This window comes from Temnothorax curvispinosus, unplaced genomic scaffold, assembly GCF_003070985.1.
Source record: "Temnothorax curvispinosus isolate PA1 unplaced genomic scaffold, ASM307098v1 QBEX01011168.1, whole genome shotgun sequence".
NCBI classification, from domain to species: Eukaryota; Metazoa; Arthropoda; class Insecta; order Hymenoptera; family Formicidae; genus Temnothorax; species Temnothorax curvispinosus.
Window position 1 is genome coordinate 20,479 of NW_020220948.1, and position 18,637 is coordinate 39,115.

General features: G+C 34.8%; 5 protein-coding genes across 6 annotated transcripts; 4 read left to right on the plus strand and 1 right to left on the minus strand.

The window, feature by feature from the left end:
* Positions 1 to 2,103: 2,103 nt before the first annotated feature.
* Positions 2,104 to 2,435, plus strand: LOC112461210 (protein odd-skipped-related 2-like). The gene is made up of 2 exons (XM_025026365.1): positions 2,104 to 2,205; positions 2,302 to 2,435. The coding sequence occupies exons 1-2, from the start codon at positions 2,133 to 2,135 to the stop codon at positions 2,433 to 2,435; spliced, it is 207 nt and encodes a 68-aa protein (XP_024882133.1). The 5' UTR covers positions 2,104 to 2,132.
* A 721-nt stretch (positions 2,436 to 3,156) lies between these two features.
* Positions 3,157 to 4,533, plus strand: LOC112461225 (oocyte zinc finger protein XlCOF6-like). Its single transcript, XM_025026392.1, has 2 exons — positions 3,157 to 3,834; positions 3,915 to 4,533. The coding sequence occupies exons 1-2, from the start codon at positions 3,519 to 3,521 to the stop codon at positions 4,043 to 4,045; spliced, it is 447 nt and encodes a 148-aa protein (XP_024882160.1). The 5' UTR covers positions 3,157 to 3,518; the 3' UTR covers positions 4,046 to 4,533.
* A 1,112-nt stretch (positions 4,534 to 5,645) lies between these two features.
* On the plus strand, positions 5,646 to 8,691 carry LOC112461219. Of its 2 annotated transcripts, XM_025026382.1 has the most exons (7): positions 5,646 to 6,562; positions 6,719 to 6,846; positions 7,183 to 7,410; positions 7,471 to 7,628; positions 7,885 to 8,080; positions 8,163 to 8,244; positions 8,374 to 8,691. In XM_025026382.1, exons 1-7 carry the CDS (start codon positions 6,285 to 6,287, stop codon positions 8,570 to 8,572), a joined length of 1,269 nt encoding a protein of 422 aa, XP_024882150.1. In that variant the 5' UTR covers positions 5,646 to 6,284; the 3' UTR covers positions 8,573 to 8,691. The 2 variants fall into 2 exon arrangements, with proteins under 2 accessions (XP_024882150.1, XP_024882151.1); XM_025026383.1 differs by lacking the exon at positions 5,646 to 6,562 and having other exon boundaries at positions 6,725 to 6,846; positions 7,187 to 7,410.
* Positions 8,633 to 10,073, minus strand: LOC112461223. The gene is made up of 2 exons (XM_025026390.1): positions 9,826 to 10,073; positions 8,633 to 9,692 (listed from the first exon to the last, which is right to left on the minus strand). Exons 1-2 carry the CDS (start codon positions 10,036 to 10,038, stop codon positions 9,333 to 9,335), a joined length of 573 nt encoding a protein of 190 aa, XP_024882158.1. The 5' UTR covers positions 10,039 to 10,073; the 3' UTR covers positions 8,633 to 9,332.
* Positions 10,074 to 12,233: 2,160 nt separating this feature from the next.
* On the plus strand, positions 12,234 to 18,373 carry LOC112461216 (L-asparaginase 1). Its single transcript, XM_025026377.1, has 9 exons — positions 12,234 to 12,298; positions 12,906 to 13,201; positions 13,863 to 13,974; positions 14,482 to 14,596; positions 15,003 to 15,339; positions 15,557 to 15,871; positions 16,197 to 16,501; positions 16,848 to 17,021; positions 17,318 to 18,373. Exons 2-9 carry the CDS (start codon positions 13,024 to 13,026, stop codon positions 17,714 to 17,716), a joined length of 1,935 nt encoding a protein of 644 aa, XP_024882145.1. The 5' UTR covers positions 12,234 to 12,298; positions 12,906 to 13,023; the 3' UTR covers positions 17,717 to 18,373.
* The last annotated feature ends 264 nt before the right edge of the window (positions 18,374 to 18,637 follow it).

Below are 18,637 nucleotides of genomic sequence, written 5' to 3' on the forward strand. Positions count from 1 at the left end.
AAAATTTAGTAGTTTAAAAATTAAAACCTTGAATTTTAAAATTAAATTTCTTAAAAATAAGAGACATAAAAATCTTTTATTTTACTCTTTTCGATTTGTCATATAGAATTACATCTTGATTGTATCATGAATAACAGAGAATACAAATATAATATGTATGTATAAAAATGAAGTATTCTTGTTGAGTCTTTTTAAATCTGCACTCCAGCAGTAATATAATATAATTTAATTAATGACAATATTTTTTTTAAGAGAGCGAATGTTACGAGTATCGGCAATGTTCTTTTATCAGGAACGTGATTGTAAATTAACCAGGAACGATAGTAAATTATTGGACATATACCAACAATAAAGTATTAATTCTATCTAAAAGTAGCATTTTAGGAGATATTACGAAAAAAATTAAATGTATTGATTTATTTACACCAATGCCAAGTTTTATTTTGCAATTATTTTGTATAGAAAAGATCAAACGCATGATATATATAATTTTTCAAACTGCAGTGTATGTCTCGATTACTATTAAGCAAAATAGTTATAAGTATTTTAATTTTTATTTTATAATACATTAACTTTTAAACAAAATAAAAAACAGATCTGAATGTAAAAGTTATTTCTATAAAAATTGAATAAAAATTTGAAGTTGTTTTTATTGAAGGATAGTATCCTTCGCATTACCACTATATTAATTTAAATATTAGATATATTTCAGGCAAATGTTCTAAACAATATTTAAACTATTAATACTTTTCTGTAGTTCATAAACAAATTAATAACAACTTTTAATAGATAAATATTTGTTGAAACCAGTCTCGAAGTCGATACGTGAAAAATCCGTGCATAGTCGTGCTTTAATACAGCGAGATTTAATCGCAAATAATGTTAGAACGCGTAAGATCCAAGCATACACACAGGTGGAACCTATTAACATGCTTAGAATATCGCGTAGATGAACATGTTACTTCTGGAACACGGTCAGTTTGAATGGACAATTAGCTTAGCCAAGTCTATACTCAATTAATTAACTAATTATTCATAATAATATCGCGATAATATTTCGCGAATCGATTTTTTTATGTGACACTATTTTGTTATACAAATTTATACGAATAACAGATAAAAATTATAAAATATTAAAGCATAAATAAATATTTGCGAGAATTATTTCAAGTCTTAAATTTCGACTCGGGTTTTCGATGATTTGTGCTAAAAGTTTGCAAGTGTTATAATTAAAACAATATTGTACGGATCACGATAACTATTTACAAATAAAACACTGCCGTTGCAACACGCGCGATCGCAGTTTCAAGAGAAAGCATCAGACACTGAATAAATCCTTCCCTTTTGTCACGAATTATTTTCGCAACAAGGGCTGGATAATTTGCACAAATATATATATATAATCAAATTAATTAAATCTACCATCTAATTAAATTTATCCAGATATGATATCTATAAAAGCAATACAAAGTTTGCTCGTATATACGTATATCTATATATAAACAGGATTTGTTTATTTCTAGATGTGTTTATGAAAAAGATACAAGAAAAAATTTATACACGTTTCGACCGTTCAAGTTTATTGCAGAGTTCCTTGAGTTTGTCGACCGCACGCGCTTGGGCTTCCTTTTGAAATTTTTTTGTAATTTATTTTCCAAATTAAACTGTAAAATTGACCATTATATACGGCCCGAGCTTCTATCTAGTATATATATATCACATATACGAACGCTCGCTCACGGAATCAGAGTCGGAAAGGACGGAAATAGGACTCGGAAAGAAATCGGAAAAGCAAAAGATCAGACTAGGAAAAAATCTACGGTAAAATCAGCATTCGCCTATTACGAATGCGACGTTCTGTTTCCAAAAGAAATCTGGATTGAGTATTATCATTCATGGACACAACAACGCTGGTAGATCAGGAGAGCAGAGCGTCCCAGAAGCTTCTGCACTTTATCCATACAATTCGATCCCGGAATATCTGCGGTATATGTAATCTCCAGTTTGTCACAGAGGTGTGTTTGAACGAGCACATGCAAGACCATATCGGAATGACTTACACGTGTGATTGCTGTAAAGTAATCTACGATACTTGGTCAAGTTTCCGAGAGCATTGGTTAGTTCATAGGCACATGGTATTCTGTCCTTATTGCTATAAAGTGCATACTAATTATTGGAGATTGAGACTACATTGGAGAATGCACGGTAAGAAAATATATCTTTATCCGTACTCTGGTGAAGAGTTTTTTCGGAATAAATGTACTGTATATTAATGAATCTGCGTTTACTGTTTACACACAGAACCATTTGAGTGCGACGTATGCTACGACACGTTCAAGACATTATCAGATTTGAGGGATCATCACATCTCGTTGCATCGCGAGTTACCATTCGATTTACCGTTTCGTCCAGTTTCAGTGGAAAGAGAAGAATAAAATTACAGGGAATAAATAATATACGAAAGGAGCGTTTATAATGGATTCGTTTCTGTGTTAAATTAATAACATGACTCGTGCTGCTTTAAAATATAACGTAGATTTTTACTCTTGACTACTATATATTTTTACTACTATATATCATACTCTTGACTATATATCAAACTTATGGCAGTTGATATGTTAAATTTAAAATATAAACTTTTATATAAAAATATAAAAATATTATTTATTAATCATGTCATCGATATTATTAAATGTATTACGTATATAATATTTATTATAAATTTATTATAAATATTATATATTATATATTATATATAAATTATGATGTAATATATATATTATGCGTTATATACGTTTTAGTATATAATATTATTTATATATAAATATTAAAAAAAATTGTAAATAAAAACTGACTACACATTACTTTGAGAATGAAAATTTGGAAATTAATTTTTTTAAAGGATAAATAAATTTTAAATATTTTTCACAATATTTTCATCTTCTTATCCCTAATTCAATATTTAAAATGTTAGTGCTTTATTTCGATAATATTTAATCAATTAAAACGTTGCGTGATTTACGCAATCACATACGCACACACATATCGATCAGCGATCGCAAATTTGCTGAGTTTATATTCACCAACGACATTTGAAGAAGCAATGCAAAGTTGATATACACATAAACAGGACTTGTTGTCCTTCTATCCCTAATGTTTCAATATACAAAGAATATGTTTAAAGGTACAAGAAGAAAATCGTACACATTCTGTGCCGGTCAAATTCAATATCACAAAGTTCTTCGAGTCCATCAATTACACGCGCTGTAATATTGTGCTTATCGGTGTGCGATTTCGTCATTTTGCAATTTGAATCGCAAAATTAAATATTACCTGAGATTCTAACACGTACCTGTCACGTACACGAACGCCCTATCACCCAAGAAAGTCGGAAAGAATAGAAATAGCCTGTCGTAAAAAGGATCGAGAAATAAGAAGCCAAGAAATTTTAGACAAATCTACCTTTCACCAGCGACGTTATTTTTTTATAAAAGGAATTTGCACCAAAACCGTCTGTTATGGGTGCCATTTTAACAAGAAATAGAGAGAGCAGAACATATTCCAGACTTCTGCGTTCTATCCTTATGATTCGGAGCCGGAACATTTGCAGCAAATGTAACATTCATTTTAAGACAAAGATGCGTTTGGACGAGCACATGCAAAGATACCATGCTGAGGCAACTTACACGTGCAATCATTGTAATTTAATCTGCGAGACTTGGCGAACATTCCAGGAACACATTTATGCACGTCACAACGCCATGGTATTTTGTTCCTATTGCTATAAAGCGTATAGCGATTATTCGAGTTTGCTTCTGCATTGGAAAACTCACGGTAAGAAAAGATATATTTGTCCACGCAAACAATTTTTACGGATCGAACGTACTGTCTAAAGAATCTGCGTTTGCACACAGAACCGTTCGAGTGCGAGATATGCAACGATACGTTTGTTACACTAGCAGATTTAAGGGAACACCATGCTGCATTGCATCGGAACGTACCATTCCAGCGAAGATTATCATTTTTCCGACGTTTCACAGGATAAGAAAAACATAGTTAGAAGGCATAAATACACGAGAGCATTTATACTAATTTCTCCCTTTTATGTCAATTACATTTAGAAATGTATTCGCAGACATATTACATCCTGAGAAGAATACTGTCACATCACAAAAAATTTCGATTTTGAGTTAAGCCTGTATGAAAAGTATAATAGTGTCACAAGTCTATATGCGAAATCCGCTGTAGGACGGAAAGCTGAAGTGTCATTATTAGTAAATCGGTTATGATGCAATTTCCTGGGTAAATAGTGTCATAAGCGAATTGACAAATAAATCACAGCAAATCGCTTCAAGAAACAATATAAGTTTCATTATAACAAGATAGCATAATTGTAATTGCGTTATAAGTTATAACTAACTCTCACAATTCAAAAAAATTGAATTAAATTAGTTTTCCCTCTCTCCTAAAAATCGCGAATTTTTTAGTTATGACAGTATTCTTCTCGGGTTGCGATACATATTAAGACTGACTTTTTACAGAGAATATATCATAAAATATATTGATTTAAAAAATATATATATATTTTATAGATATTAAACTATCTCTTGACTTGTAATGACTTAGCATAAATTAATTGCTTAATTTGTGATACTTTAAAATATAACGTTTATCTTCATTCTTGACTACTATTAGATCGTAATACTTGATATGTTAAATTTAAAAACAAACGGACATTTATATATACGTAAAAATTTTTAAAAAAGGTCTGAGGTTAATTTCTTTTAAGATCAAATAGATTTTAAATATCTTTGAGAATATTATCATCTTACCTCCCTAATTAAACATTTAAAACATTTGTATTCTATTTCGGGAATACTTAATCAACTGAGACTTGTTACAGTTCAAATTAATAATATATAATAATAATAGTTAATAATCGAAATATCTGTAGTTCTGTCTGTTCATTTAAGATTGAACAAATAACGAAATTTCAATATAATAGACATATCACTAACACGCGTGAAAAATCAGTATATACATATTTCAAAAGTCTGCACAGAAGACGCTATAGTTGGAACAACCTTGCACGCGCACGTAATACATCGAAAACTATTTATAAATGAAACACCGCCATAGTATTATTACTCGAAATAAGTTACCCAACATGCGTCGTTCACGCTTCTGACGTTTGCGTACGCGGTGTCTAGAAAAAACGTGTTTTAGTGTATCTAAATTAGTATTTTCTAAGTGGATTTATAATCTTGTCGAATGGTCCCCAAACGCTTGTCTCAAATTTAGAAATATACGAAATTTTTTAAGAATCTTTGATAACTGTAATCCTGTCTTTTTCCTCGATAATCCGATTTCGGCTTACCCTCCATTTAAAATTTCTCGCCGAAGTACTTAAAAAATTAGCTGCGTTTGCTCTGTTTATTACCGTCATTTAAACATATTTCAGCCTTAATGGCGAATAACATATAATTGAATAAATTTCTAAAACTTTTATTATCTAAATAAAAGTCAAGCGCGAACTCGATCAGAGAATAAACTCTCGCCGTTATATTGTTTATATGTTTTCTTTTCTCTCACTTCCCTATTTTCTCTCATGCAAAGAAGCAGAGATGAGAACGCCGCGCGCGCACGCTCTTCACGCAAGAATAAAATAAACGAGACGACGAAAAGAGGCGGACTGTAAAATATATCTTCGGGATCCCACGCAATTTGGCGACGACGGAGACAGCGGAAAACGGTCAGCTCTATCGTCTTCACGATCAAAACTTAGCCTGCGTGAAGACAGAAGTGGTCCAAGTGGACGTGTCGCGTCCTCGCACGAAATCATCGAAGATTTATCGCTAATTTGATAATGTTATCGAATGTTTGTAATGTTATCAGGATGTGAATATTGCATTGGTCAATTCAGTTAGCGGAAGTGGATTATTTTCGCGTATAATTCATCGTATAATTAGAACTCTTTCGCGTAAATAATACACGGAAATATCTTGCACATCATATTACAAGATTTCATTGATTTAATAACGTTGATTTAATAAGTGATTTCAGTTTCGTGAATCACACATTCGTGAAATGTTCGATCGGTTTGCATAAGAAAAATCTAGGTCATAAATATTTCCAATATCTTCTGAAAAGCTAGTATGCGGTTGTATAAGAAGAAGGATTTAATCTGACAGGCACGACACGATTTATCGTGTCTTTAGGATGATATAGGAAGAGGCTGCCAATAACACATTTGAAAAGATTTCTACGAGAAACACCCTGCGAGGATGCATCGGGTCCTCAGCTTTCAAATGTCACGCAATATTGGCGAGTCCAGCGAATACGTGACAAAGCGGTTGTGTTTCTCGTTTCTTTTCTCGGTCGGTTTCCTGTGTCTCCTCTGCGGCTTTCTGTTGGGCCGCTTCGCCGTTGAGAGATCGTTGGAGGCTCAAGCACAAAAAACGCGCGGCGAATTAGCCGGAAATGGTCTTTGGAACACGGAGTATCTTCAGCAACTGGCACTCCGGGAATTGGAAAGAGCGCCGTTCGACTACGATCGCACGACGTATGTTGTTTTAATATTTTATCCACTCATATTTATACATAACAAATCAAAATATTCCGTAAGTAGCTTAGTCTCTACGAAAATTCCCATTAACAAGTTGTCAAATTAAATTTTTTATTAATAAGTAATTTTAATTAGATGTTTATTTTCAATTAGAAATCGGCAAACGTTGGATGAAGATATGCGACGCATTAGTGGGCTCTTTTCCAACTTGTCATTCGTTCACAAAGTGTCTAAACATGCATCATGCATTCGCGCAAGTGTCCACGGTTCGCGGGAACCAGGTGAGTCCCTCAATCGATTGACACTTTAATTAGATTTATTCGGATGAAATGAAGATATTTATATTGATTTTTATATTGATTCTGAAACAAATTTTGTTTTTTTTTCTTTGCACTCGCTACTCTACTTAATATATTCTCAAAGTATTTTGCACAATCTTCGAGATTCATCTTACATGCGACATGCGATTCACGTGCAATTATGTGGAATAATCTTTAAAGCTTTTCGAATATTTTGTCATTTGTATGTATTTTATTTGAGAGAAAACAATGCCTCCCTTTTCTTTTCTCTTCTTCTACTCCAGGATTTTGTCCGTTTATTCTACCGAATTGTTTCAGATAGATATGTTATCTTATCCGTTAATGAAGACAGTATCGCTGTAGCTCTGGAATTGGCACAAGTCCTGGACAGAATTTCTTCAGAGTACAATTGGCGACCACGACGAAGTTTGGTCTTCTGCGTATCCCTTGTGTCTTCGGACGTTTGCTCACAGACTCTGCAGCTGTCTACGTTCATGTGGCGAAAGGTCCTGGCTTACGTCACAGTGCATGGTCGTTTCACGCAAGGTTTGTTTGAATTTTTATTATTCCCGTATTATCACATCGTATAGAACTGTCTAATTTCAGCTAACAGTCACGTGGCTTTGTCCGGATCGGACATCATGCGGTCCGTCGCTGTTGAAGCCATCAAGACAATCCCCGGCGATAGTAACTGGACATACCTCGAGCACGAAATGTTCGGTCCCCGCCTTCCTCTAGATATTCCGCAAGTGATATTTTCGTTCGTAAGTAGCCTCGTTTCATGCAAAGGTTTCGCGCTTTCGGAATCTGATCAATGTAAATCGCATTTATTTTCAATTTGATAAAGTATAATACATCGCGCTGCGCTGTAGATTCTAAATTAAGATTTTAAATATTTTATTATTAAAACATCTGATTAAGACTCTTTAATAGAATATTTTCTATTAAAAATATAATATTTTCTATTTGCGTTTCATAATATATTAATCAGAAAAATTTATCTGTACTTTTTTTATACAGAATAATAATAATCTTGCATATAGTCATCAAAATCAAAATTCCCGACTGCACGACGTAACTCTGGCGCAGATGGTTAGTCAAACTATGTGGCGACTGTCCGAAAGTACAGTTATTCAATGGGAGCCAAGATATTTTAATGAAACCCTTAACAGGATATTGGAGTCGATCGACACCAGCAGGTTTCGGGACGCGAAGGGTATTTTTCGTTTCCTATAATTTTGATTTCCGGCAGGCATGTTAAAGAGCCTGTATTAATCATGATCTTTTTGTGTTTTCAGAGAAATTGAAGAGAACGTTGAAAGTATTGCTCACAGGCGCGAAAGAGCTCAATGCAGAAATCGACGCGACAGATAATAACCAGTAAGTATAGTAAACTTAGAATTAATTAGTCATTGATTAATTTACAAACTTAATGGTGTATATAAAATTACGGGACGTGTCATTGCCAGATTATAAGATTATATATCTCAGCAGCAATATATATTCTAGGATGCTACGCATAAGGATATGGAACGATCTGCTCCTAGACCTGGACAAGGCGCTTTTATGTCCTGACAAAACTGATTCGCATTCCAGAACCGATCTAGCGACGTTTCGCGAATCTATCAGCGAGCCTACCATATTAGCCTACCTCGAACAAATGGCAAAATGTTACGAGGACGCTATAAAAGTTCTGCAGGAAAGATAGAATAAAAAGGAGGAACTCCGAGAAAAGAGAGGACATGAGAGACTTCAGAAAATATATCGATTACAGATTGTTACAAAACACATGCTTCTTGATGTGACAATATATTTTTTCGTTATTTTCTCAGTCTTATTTGGTTTTCTATGCAAAGCAATGTAAGTGGCAAAACGAGTTGAATTAGTGAGTCTTATAAGAATCTTAATAGTTCGTTCCTGTATTATAAAAAACATATGAAAATCGTTTTGGCATTTACTTTGCTGTATATTGTCTTACATTTATTGCCCAGCAATGGACAATAACAATTTTGCAAGTGCGTAAAACAAATATATATAGATATATTTATCTCTATAAAAATGTATAAATACAAAAGTAACGTGGTATAATACTTATTCTCACATGTATGCCTAACATATGCTTTCGATATCACATTTTATATCTCTCTGGACTTTGCGAAACTTATATTCGCGATTATCTCGTATATATTATGTAAGAAACACTAGATTTCCTTTAAATTAAATATCGAATTAAATAAAAATTAAATAAGAGTACTGGCTTTTAGATATATACAAATTTGGAAAAGTCACATATACATATGAGTGACGTTATTTAACTTCAAATCGTGAAGCTATTTACTAGAAATTTGAAATTTGCATTACACACTCATCTCTACGGCACTTTGGTCCAACCATGACATTAAATAGATCGGAATGCCAGTAACGTCTTAATATCAAATCAGTATTCAGACTTTACTAATTTGTCGATTTTATCGTACCCCTGCTATACCATATCTTATTTCTTTCTCAAACTGCGACGCGTCGAGGGTACCCTCTATCGCCTCGCAATTCGGATTGAAGACAGAATAGGCGCTGGGTTCGCCACGTCGCTTCGGTCCAGATCTGGTGTTCAAGCAGATGAAGACCAGAGCCGACAGTACGAAGTAGACAGCACCGAACTCGTACTCCAGCGCGATCACGTACAGCGTGGCCCACAACAAGAAGTATAATAAATAGATTACTCTGTTCAACACTGTGCCTCGCGATTCCTGCACGCTATCCTCCTCCTGGGCGTCCTCCTCCTGGACTTCCTCCTCTTGGACATCCACTGACTGCTCGCATAGTTTAACCTTGAAACAACAAAAGAAAATCTTAGACTTCTTTAAATATGTCTTTTATAACTTTCTGTAAAGTTCTCGCCTGTTTTCCCTGACAAACCGCGAAAGCGCCGGGGAATTAAGGAGACCCAGTACGTAACCTCACCTGTTCTTCGCTTGTGGATTCTTCCACGGATTTTTCGATTCTGTTATTACGATTCCACGAAAATATGTTTCTCATTACACTCTTAATCGATTCCATCGTCTCCTCTCTGCGCTTCTTGCGCCTATAGGCCTCCAATCTCTCCTTCACCGTCATCGTAATTACTCCGATTTCATCGCGATGATCGACGTGGGTCGACGCGTCAGCTGTTAGCATACAGAGGGGTCCGATTCTCTAACGAGAAACGTATGCGCAAACTCTGCTCTAACAGAAAGGCTGCACATTGATTAGCTATCGCACAGTTTTTAGCCAATAAGCTTGCAGCTTTTCTGTTAGAGCAGAGTTTACGCCTACGTTCGTAGAGAATCGGGCCCCAGGGGCCGTATTCTGTTCCGCTAAAATCCGCTTACCGACAATTGTCGGTGTCGTTGCGCAGCTTTTACACGATATGAAAAACCTGCGCAACGACACTTATCGAACCGACAGTTGTCGGTGGGCAGGAACGGAATACGGGCCCAGGGGCCTTATTCTGTTCCGCTAAAATCCGCTTACCGACAATTGTCGAATACGGCCCCAGGCTAAAGACGACGGACGCCGCACGCACAGAGAGAAACGTAATCAACCAATCACCATCGAGAGTTTTACAATGGCGGTTTATTCGTTCTCAAGGATTCTCGGTTGTAATTGGTTGAGGATCAGTTTATAGAGGATATTTATATCTTACATGTATCGATAAATATTAACTTATTTTATATGTATATATAATCCTCTCTTTTCCTCGATACTATATAGTATTAGTATATTATACATATAACGGTACACTACTACAGGGGACCTATTATGGACAGATCTTTGCAGATGTAGCACGGACGCGTACCAAAATGACAAAATGATGTGTTATCGGCAATGTCGGAAAATGAACGTGGCTACGTAATACTAATTTCAAAAATGGACGTACTGGCTGTATAGTGTATAGGAGCTTTCAACGGTCCCACGAAAAAGATCGGGATGGCCTCTCTCAGGCTTCTCTCTGCCACTAGTCACTTACGCTGACGCATTCGCATTAAAATCATATCTCGACTCGCGAGATATCGAGACACCTCAGTCGAATTCAGATCAAGAAATCGAAAAATTAAATTTCTGTAAAGCTGATTTTTTTAATAATTAATAAAGAAAACTAATTGATAGATAATCAAGATAAGTATAGATTACATCTTTTAACAAACATGTTAACATTATATATTACTTATATTTAGATTTGACAGCTTTACATTGCAATTATAAAATAATTCTGTCGTCGAAGGAAACTAAGCAGACTATTAAAATATCACGAGTAGAAGAAAAAGATGAAAAATCAATAGCAATCTTTGTTAATTTCTCTCTTCTTTCTTGTAAATGTTCATCTTAAAAATAATTTGATATATGTTTCCTAGCTCTTACACGCGTATGCAACATTTCAGAAAATTTTGAATAAAAAGTAATTTATTGTTTCCATCACACTTCGTACACACTTTGTCTTATTTTATAATTTATAATTTACAAAAAAAAATCCATGTTTTGCTTCCTCATAGAGGAAGCTTTGTGATGGTAAAAAAAATTTTTTCCAGATTTTGATCAAAATAGGTTTAGAATGTTCTAAAATGTCGAAAAATTGTATTAGTAAAAAATGTCCGAAAGTATGTGTGTGTGTGTGTGTGTGTGTGTGTGTGTGTGTGTGTGTGTGTACGGATTTTTTGTACACGCATCTACTTCTACAATTTTTTAGATACCGGGTTGAAATTTTTCACACAAATAGAAAGTATGTTCTCCTCAAATTTTATTAAAATCGGTTGACCGGTATAGATTTTATTGGAATTTTTTTTTTTTTTAGAAAAGTGTATTTTATCTTATAGCTTTCTCAATATTTTAGATAGCAATTTATATCTAATTCTATTAAATTTTTCAGTTTTTTCTACCCCTATTTCATATATAATTAATTAAGATTTGGTTAATTAGTTTTGGAGTTACAGATGTTTGAAATTTCGGAGATTTTGATCGCGTATAAAACTAAGTCTAATCAACCGAATTTTTTTTTAATTAAATGAAATACTTTATATGAAAAAAAAATCGAATAGATATACTATATCTTTTGTTAACTATAATATGGCAACTTCCATTAGGAGCAAAGGAAGTAAATAATAGATATTCCTTATCTTAAATTTTCTAAACTTGACTTTAATAAAATAAACGGAAACATAATGTCATTTATCGTCTAGTTGTTGTGTCATCTGTTAGCAACTGGTTTATTGGAAGATAAACATTTCTACACATACACACACTTTATCACAATCATAAAATAGTCTCAGCTGAAAACTTATCGCTCTTTGCCATTCTTTTGAATGCTTAGGATTGGCACGTTCTATGACCGTGATAGTGTATATATAACAGTGAATTATCATCAACTAAGCCGGGCTAACAGACGGCAACTAGCGACGAGGTGACTTTTCCTTGTTATTCACTTATTCCATTTAACCGAGAAAAAAACGGGAGAAAATTACAAAGGCGACTACAGAATTGACTTTTATGTATTTATTGAGATCAATCTATCTTACTATCCTACGTGAAGTAAATAATTTTCTATCGCAGCTCATGAAACGAATTTGATTATCCTTTTATTCCATTTTTTAATTAGATTTTTTTACATTCAAAATAGGAACTTGTTTATTTTTTTTTTCCAAATTATAGATTCAGTCTGTCGTTATGGCTCTCATAGTTGAGAAATTCTCGTTTTGTGTCATTTCAATAAACCTGGTTTTCATTAAGGACTTCTATTTCTGGGAACGATTCGAAGTGGTTTACCTTACATTTGACTTCTTTCTAACAGATAAAAATTTTCATTCCAAAGAAAATCTAGTTATCGTTAAATTGGAACTTTCAATTAATAAGTCGATTAACAGTCGATATAGACATTTTATTCATAGACAAAATTGGAAAGACAATTTATAGGCAATAATATAAATTTTCAAAAAAATTTAAGGAATGAGAAACCTTTATCCCCACTAACTGTTGTATATCGATTCCTCACGTCTGTTATCGGTGTCAAGATTATGCGACATTAGCACTAGCCGTCAAGCCGTCAAGCCGTCTTACGTAACCAATCAGTCGCGTAGAAGTCATCGGTACGGCTGCACGTGCGTGAAAACCGAACATTCATGAGCAATTATGTCACGATTGCCTTGCGATTGTGGGTCACGAGACAACGTGCGTGATAACGATAACAATGATAGAAATATGGAAAGTAACAGAAGAAGCAGCATGGCCAATAGTGACAAACCGGAAGGTCGCGTTCTGGTGCTTTACACAGGTGGCACGATAGGAATGATGAGGAATGAGCAAGGAGGTAATTATTCCGTGAAATTGAAGAGATTACCACGTAGAGTATTTCCAAGAATGTGAAATCTTGCGTACACAAAATCCCAAATCACCGTAAGTTTTAGACACGCGTGTATACGTGTTCTTGTTCGTTTCTTATGAGACTCCAAAAAACTCCGATCGGTCTCATGGAGAATTCCTGAAAGATTTAGGGTACAATTTTAATTTTTCATATTTCTTTCATATTTCTACTTGTAATGTCCTCCGTTTCATCCACAGATCGTTAGTAGCGCTAAGTTTGTATTTACATATCACAATTGTTAATATGGATTTTGCGAATTGCTAATGAGATGTGACGAATAACTCTCACACAGTTCGATATAGATCTTTGTTCACAGAAACACGTTTGAACGTGAATTAAAAAAAAACCATAAACATAACACGGTCAAAGCTCCAAATATGATGACGAATACATTTTCTTATAACAAAAAGGCTGCGGTCTACTTGACATTACAAATGCTTCGAAGCATTTCTCTTTTTCTTTCTTTCAGTGAAAAAAGGAGGAGAAGAATAATGCTTCAAAGCATTTGTAACATCAAATATTATTATGGCAAAATAATATTCTAACATCATAATTATCTTCATTTTTATTGCATTTTGCTGACAGTAACAAAGTGTCTGCTTTCTAGCGCTGGTACCGATAACTAATGCGTTTGTTAAAAATCTTCGGAAATATCCACAATTGCACGATCGCGAGTACGCCGAAAAAAGATTCGGCGCGATGGGACCACTAGTATTGCCGTAAGTATTTAAGATTTAATATTTATTTTTTTTTGCAGATATTACAATTACAAATTTCTATCTAAAATCAATGATTTCTACAAACTCGTTTTATCAACTAAGATTTTCGTTATAATCTGAACTTTTACTCGTTAGAAAAAAATCATCAGATATTAAATAAATCTTGAATTGTCCCTAAAAATATAATTCGTTACTAGGATTTTCTTAATTCTTCAAGAACAATTAACTATTATAAAAGATAAGTAATTATAAGCAGCATTAATATTTCACAAACAAAAGGAAACTTTAATAATTGTTAAACTATGTCTATTCTTGGAAATTAGAAATTCGGAGTTTCTCCTATGTCACTTTTCCTCAATTCGATTATTTCCCGCAGGAAAACGTGAACCGTAAAAATGACAGGCACTTCCACCTAATTTGCGGAAGAATGTGAACCGGTTCCCCACGTATATACCCTTTCGCTTTCCCTTGCGCAATGTTAAAAGTGCTTTCCTTCTAATCTTGCAGCGTGACCGCAACCGACAATCGTCGGGTCGTTTACAGCGTATTCGAATACTCGGAACTCTGCGATTCCAGTAATATGACTATGGACGAGTGGATTCGCATTGCTAACGATATTAAGGTAGGTTAGTACAAGTCATATCGATAAAAATAGAGCAACACTCGAAGAAAATATTTTGCTCTCATTTAAATTCGATTTATTTATTCGATTTAGTTGCGAGCAATAAAGTACTTCAAGTACTCGAAGCATAAAGCACTCGAAAGGCAAATGAGAAGTGATTATTATTGTAACAGTATTTGATGTATCAGACAACTCATACTTAATGTTTCTGAAACAGTTCGAGTTAATCTAATCTTATTCAAGCTAATCTATTCCTCAAGTTACAGGAAATATATTTTATCTTCAGTTAGAGGAAAGGGATGATTAAACTCGCAGTCAAAGCGCATATATCAGTTTCATAAACGAGCCGTACCTATGAATTGAAGAAAATTATGGTAAAGTAATTCTCATAGCTTTTTCTTTGCAGGAATCTTATGAGCGTTTCGACGGATTCGTGGTCCTTCACGGCACCGACACCCTCAGTTACACTGCGTCCGCCCTATCCTTCATGCTCGAGGCTCTGGGCAAGATCGTCATCCTGACCGGTTCGCAGGTGCCGATTTTCGACACAAGGAGTGACGGTCTGGACAATTTTCTCGCGTCTCTCGTGATCGCGGCGAATTATAATATACCCGAAGTATGCGTGTTCTTCGGTACGAACTTGCTGCGCGGCAATCGCACGAGCAAGGCATCAGCGACGTCCTTCGAAGCCTTCCAGTCACCGAACTTTCTACCCCTCGCCACGGCAAACATCAAGATCGAAGGTTGTCACATAGATTCAAAATAAGAGCATGATCTCTGAGATTTTTCTCTATATAGAGTTTTAAAGGATTTAAAACCGCAGTATACTTAAAATATTATGGAATGATTATACCATGCATATTTTTTTAATTATCAAATGCAGCTTCTACAAATTAACACTTTTTTTCTTGAAGGAGAAATCTGATTTACAAGACTTTTAAAGCTAATATTCCTTCGCAGTGGATTATCGCTCGATTTTCCGTCCATGTACCATGGAAAAGTTCTATGTACACGCGTCGCTCAATCGAAATGTAGGCCTGCTCCGATTGTTTCCCAGCATCACGTCTGACTTAGTCAAGGTGTTTCTTCAACCGCCTATGGAAGGTGTCATACTGCAATCCTACGGCACGGGGAACATCCCGACAAATCGCGATGACATCATCGAGGAGTTTCGCGCGGCGACGAGGCGGGGTGTGATCATCGTGAATATCACGCAATGCGCGAGTGGATGCGTCTCGGACGCATATGAGGCTGGAAAACTGCTCCAAAAAGCTGGTATGCAATCTAAAGTATTGATTCAGGAGATAATTATAATAATTTAAATACACAGGAATCTATCGCCCAAATGTTTTAAATAATACTGAAGCTAAACTTTCCTCGAGATTTTAGCAATTTAAATTCTTTATCTTAAACTTTTCTTGATAAAATTATACATTCGATAAAAATCGTGGAAAGTCTTATGCAAAACTTGCGCGACACAGAGTTATGTAAACATAAGTATTTTCCTGTTACTATAAATAATGTTTCAAGATAACGATAGAGTGTTACGTACTATTTCCAACAAACTTTATGACTTGCAATCATTGCTATCAATATGCAGGTGTGATATCGGGCTTTGACATGACACCGGAGGCAGCATTAACGAAACTCGCGTACGTTTTATCGAAAAACAATTGGGACACTGAAACTAAACGGCAAATGATGCAAACGAATTTACGAGGCGAGCTGACCGCCGGTCGGCCACCCATTATACAGGACTGGGATCTGGTGGAGGCTGTCGCTAGATCCTTGAGATTATCCTCGATGGCGGAGCTTCAGGATCTGGGAGCGATCCTGTTCCCGGCTATGCTGAACGCCGCAGTGATCAGGCACGACGTCGTCAAACTCGAGTCTTTAAAAGGATATGTTAGTAATCATCGCTTTTGCTTCATTTGACGTTAATTAAATTTTTTTTTAAGTAACAAAATTAATTCAACAAATGGAAGAATATATTAAAAAGTTAAAACATCTTTTAAACGTTGTTCCTTCTTCTCCATCGTGCAAATTATATTTTTTTGCAATATTAATTTTTTTTTTATTGTTAGCGAAGAAAATCCCTAAAAGTTTGAATAAAGCAATATTAGAAAAACAACAGTCTCTAACATACATATGTTGATTGAGTTGATATCATAAAAATAATATAAATTTACAGAGTATTACGGAAGGGTTACTTTTGAATTATTTATTACTGTAATCGGCTTTTTCTATTTAGGGCGCGGATATCTCGCTGGCGAACGCAGACGGCCGAACGGCTTTGCACATAGCTTGCTGCGAGGGTGATATGAAAGTCGTGCGAAGTCTTTTAAAAATGGGCGCAAATGTTCACATTAAGGATCGATTTGATCGCACGCCTCTTACTGACGCGATCGAATATGATCGTCATGAGGTGAGATCCTCTCTCAGGAAATTAGCTTCCAAATTCTAGCTCTATATCATATATCTCTGTTTCTTTTTATACTTTCTTTCTATGTTTCTAAAGAAATTTGAGATTCAATTGACACAATTGAAACAATAAAATATGTATTAAATAAATTGTTGGCATTATTATATATTATTTATATGTCAAAAAAGACCTCGATGGGATTTTTAATCTTTCACGAAAAATATCACTATTTGATTTTAATTAGTGGACTAAGATCTTCCATGATCAGAGTCATTAAAAGTTTCCACGTAATCTTACAGATTATTAGGGTACTGCTGCAGTGTGGAGCGCATCTTCACGGCGACGCTGTGTCGATCGGCGAGAAGATGTGCTCAGCCGCAACCGCCGGAAACACGAAGCGTCTGCACTCGTATTTGATGGCCGGCGCCGATCTATCGCAGAAGGACTCTTCTGGACGCACACCGCTGCATTTCGCCGCTCTTCACGATCGCGTGGAAGCGGTCAGGTACCTGTTGGATCACGGTGCGGATTCGCGCTGCGTCGACATGCTGGGAGAAACCGCGACGGATCTCGCGGAGACTGTGCAAGCCGAAGGTGCCATATGTTTGTTAGCACCTTTCAAGCAGAACGGCGTCCACGATGAGGTCGATGACAAAACCGCAGCGCGAATGCAAAATCTTGGCCTGTCCATGTCTTAGTTACTTTCAGCTAAAAACGATTGTCTCAAAGGTGAATCTTGAATTAAAAATGAGTTGACTGTGATTCATTCTATTCTCTTTTTCTGATCTAATTATAGTCTATTGCTTATACTATACTAGGTGAAATATTCGTTTAATAAAAATTAACTTCTTGAATGAAATTAATGTAGCCAAATTTTAAAGATTGCGACCATGTAAAAGTATCACTGAAGTTAATCCAAGTGTGTTATTTCTACACACATACATATCTAAAAATGGCACATTTGACTGAAGCTTGTTTTATTGCGTTTTAAATTAATATGTTTAATCGTATTAAATTAAAAATTAATACGTTCAACCGTGTTAAATGACGTGATTTAAAACGGTAAAAAAGTGTGTAAGAACAGCTTTGGTTAAAATAAGACACTGGGATTTGCAGTGATGTGACAGGGTTTTGGAGAGGAATATAGGCGCAAAAGAGATCTGTGTATATATATTTTAGCTCCTTTCAAATTTTATTACAATTACAAATAGTGCGTAACACGATTGTCACAAATTTGTTGGATAACAAACTTAACATTTTTGTATCTAACCTTTTATAAACTATGATAATATATTATTTAGTGCATATATTTCTTTGCAATAATAAACAGCTCTATTATTATCAAAATTGGTAAATTTATACATGTTATAAAAATGTATTTTACAATAAACGTAAAGCTTATAAACATATATATACCTACTACAGTAATTTTTGGAACAAATATGAATAAAGAAACCAATGACTCCTAGGAATCCTCGGAATCTTCGGAATCTTTAGATTCCGAATTCCATGTAATTTTGTACTGTATTATTCTAACGATATTTATAAGACATCGTTATTTAAAACATAATATTGATAATAATAATAACCTATATTAATATTAATAACAGCTGTTATTG

What these genes read in the sequence shown, in the direction of transcription:
- LOC112461210 (XM_025026365.1), top strand. Translation starts at nt 2,133, where the DNA reads ATGGTATTCTGTCCTTATTGCTATAAAGTGCATACTAATTATTGGAGA. An exon ending in ACTACATTGGAGAATGCACG is followed by an intron (nt 2,206 to 2,301) that starts GTAAGAAAATAT and finishes GTTTACACACAG; the next exon opens with AACCATTTGAGTGCGACGTA.
- LOC112461225 (XM_025026392.1), top strand. Translation starts at nt 3,519, where the DNA reads ATGGGTGCCATTTTAACAAGAAATAGAGAGAGCAGAACATATTCCAGA. An exon ending in TCTGCATTGGAAAACTCACG is followed by an intron (nt 3,835 to 3,914) that starts GTAAGAAAAGAT and finishes GTTTGCACACAG; the next exon opens with AACCGTTCGAGTGCGAGATA.
- LOC112461219 (XM_025026382.1), top strand. Translation starts at nt 6,285, where the DNA reads ATGCATCGGGTCCTCAGCTTTCAAATGTCACGCAATATTGGCGAGTCC. An exon ending in GCATGGTCGTTTCACGCAAG is followed by an intron (nt 7,411 to 7,470) that starts GTTTGTTTGAAT and finishes GTCTAATTTCAG; the next exon opens with CTAACAGTCACGTGGCTTTG. An exon ending in CGCAAGTGATATTTTCGTTC is followed by an intron (nt 7,629 to 7,884) that starts GTAAGTAGCCTC and finishes TTTTTTATACAG; the next exon opens with AATAATAATAATCTTGCATA.
- LOC112461223 (XM_025026390.1), bottom strand. Translation starts at nt 10,038, where the DNA reads ATGCTAACAGCTGACGCGTCGACCCACGTCGATCATCGCGATGAAATC. An exon ending in AATCCACAAGCGAAGAACAG is followed by an intron (nt 9,693 to 9,825) that starts GTGAGGTTACGT and finishes TGTTGTTTCAAG; the next exon opens with GTTAAACTATGCGAGCAGTC.
- LOC112461216 (XM_025026377.1), top strand. Translation starts at nt 13,024, where the DNA reads ATGTCACGATTGCCTTGCGATTGTGGGTCACGAGACAACGTGCGTGAT. An exon ending in GATGAGGAATGAGCAAGGAG is followed by an intron (nt 13,202 to 13,862) that starts GTAATTATTCCG and finishes TCTGCTTTCTAG; the next exon opens with CGCTGGTACCGATAACTAAT. An exon ending in TCGAATATGATCGTCATGAG is followed by an intron (nt 17,022 to 17,317) that starts GTGAGATCCTCT and finishes GTAATCTTACAG; the next exon opens with ATTATTAGGGTACTGCTGCA.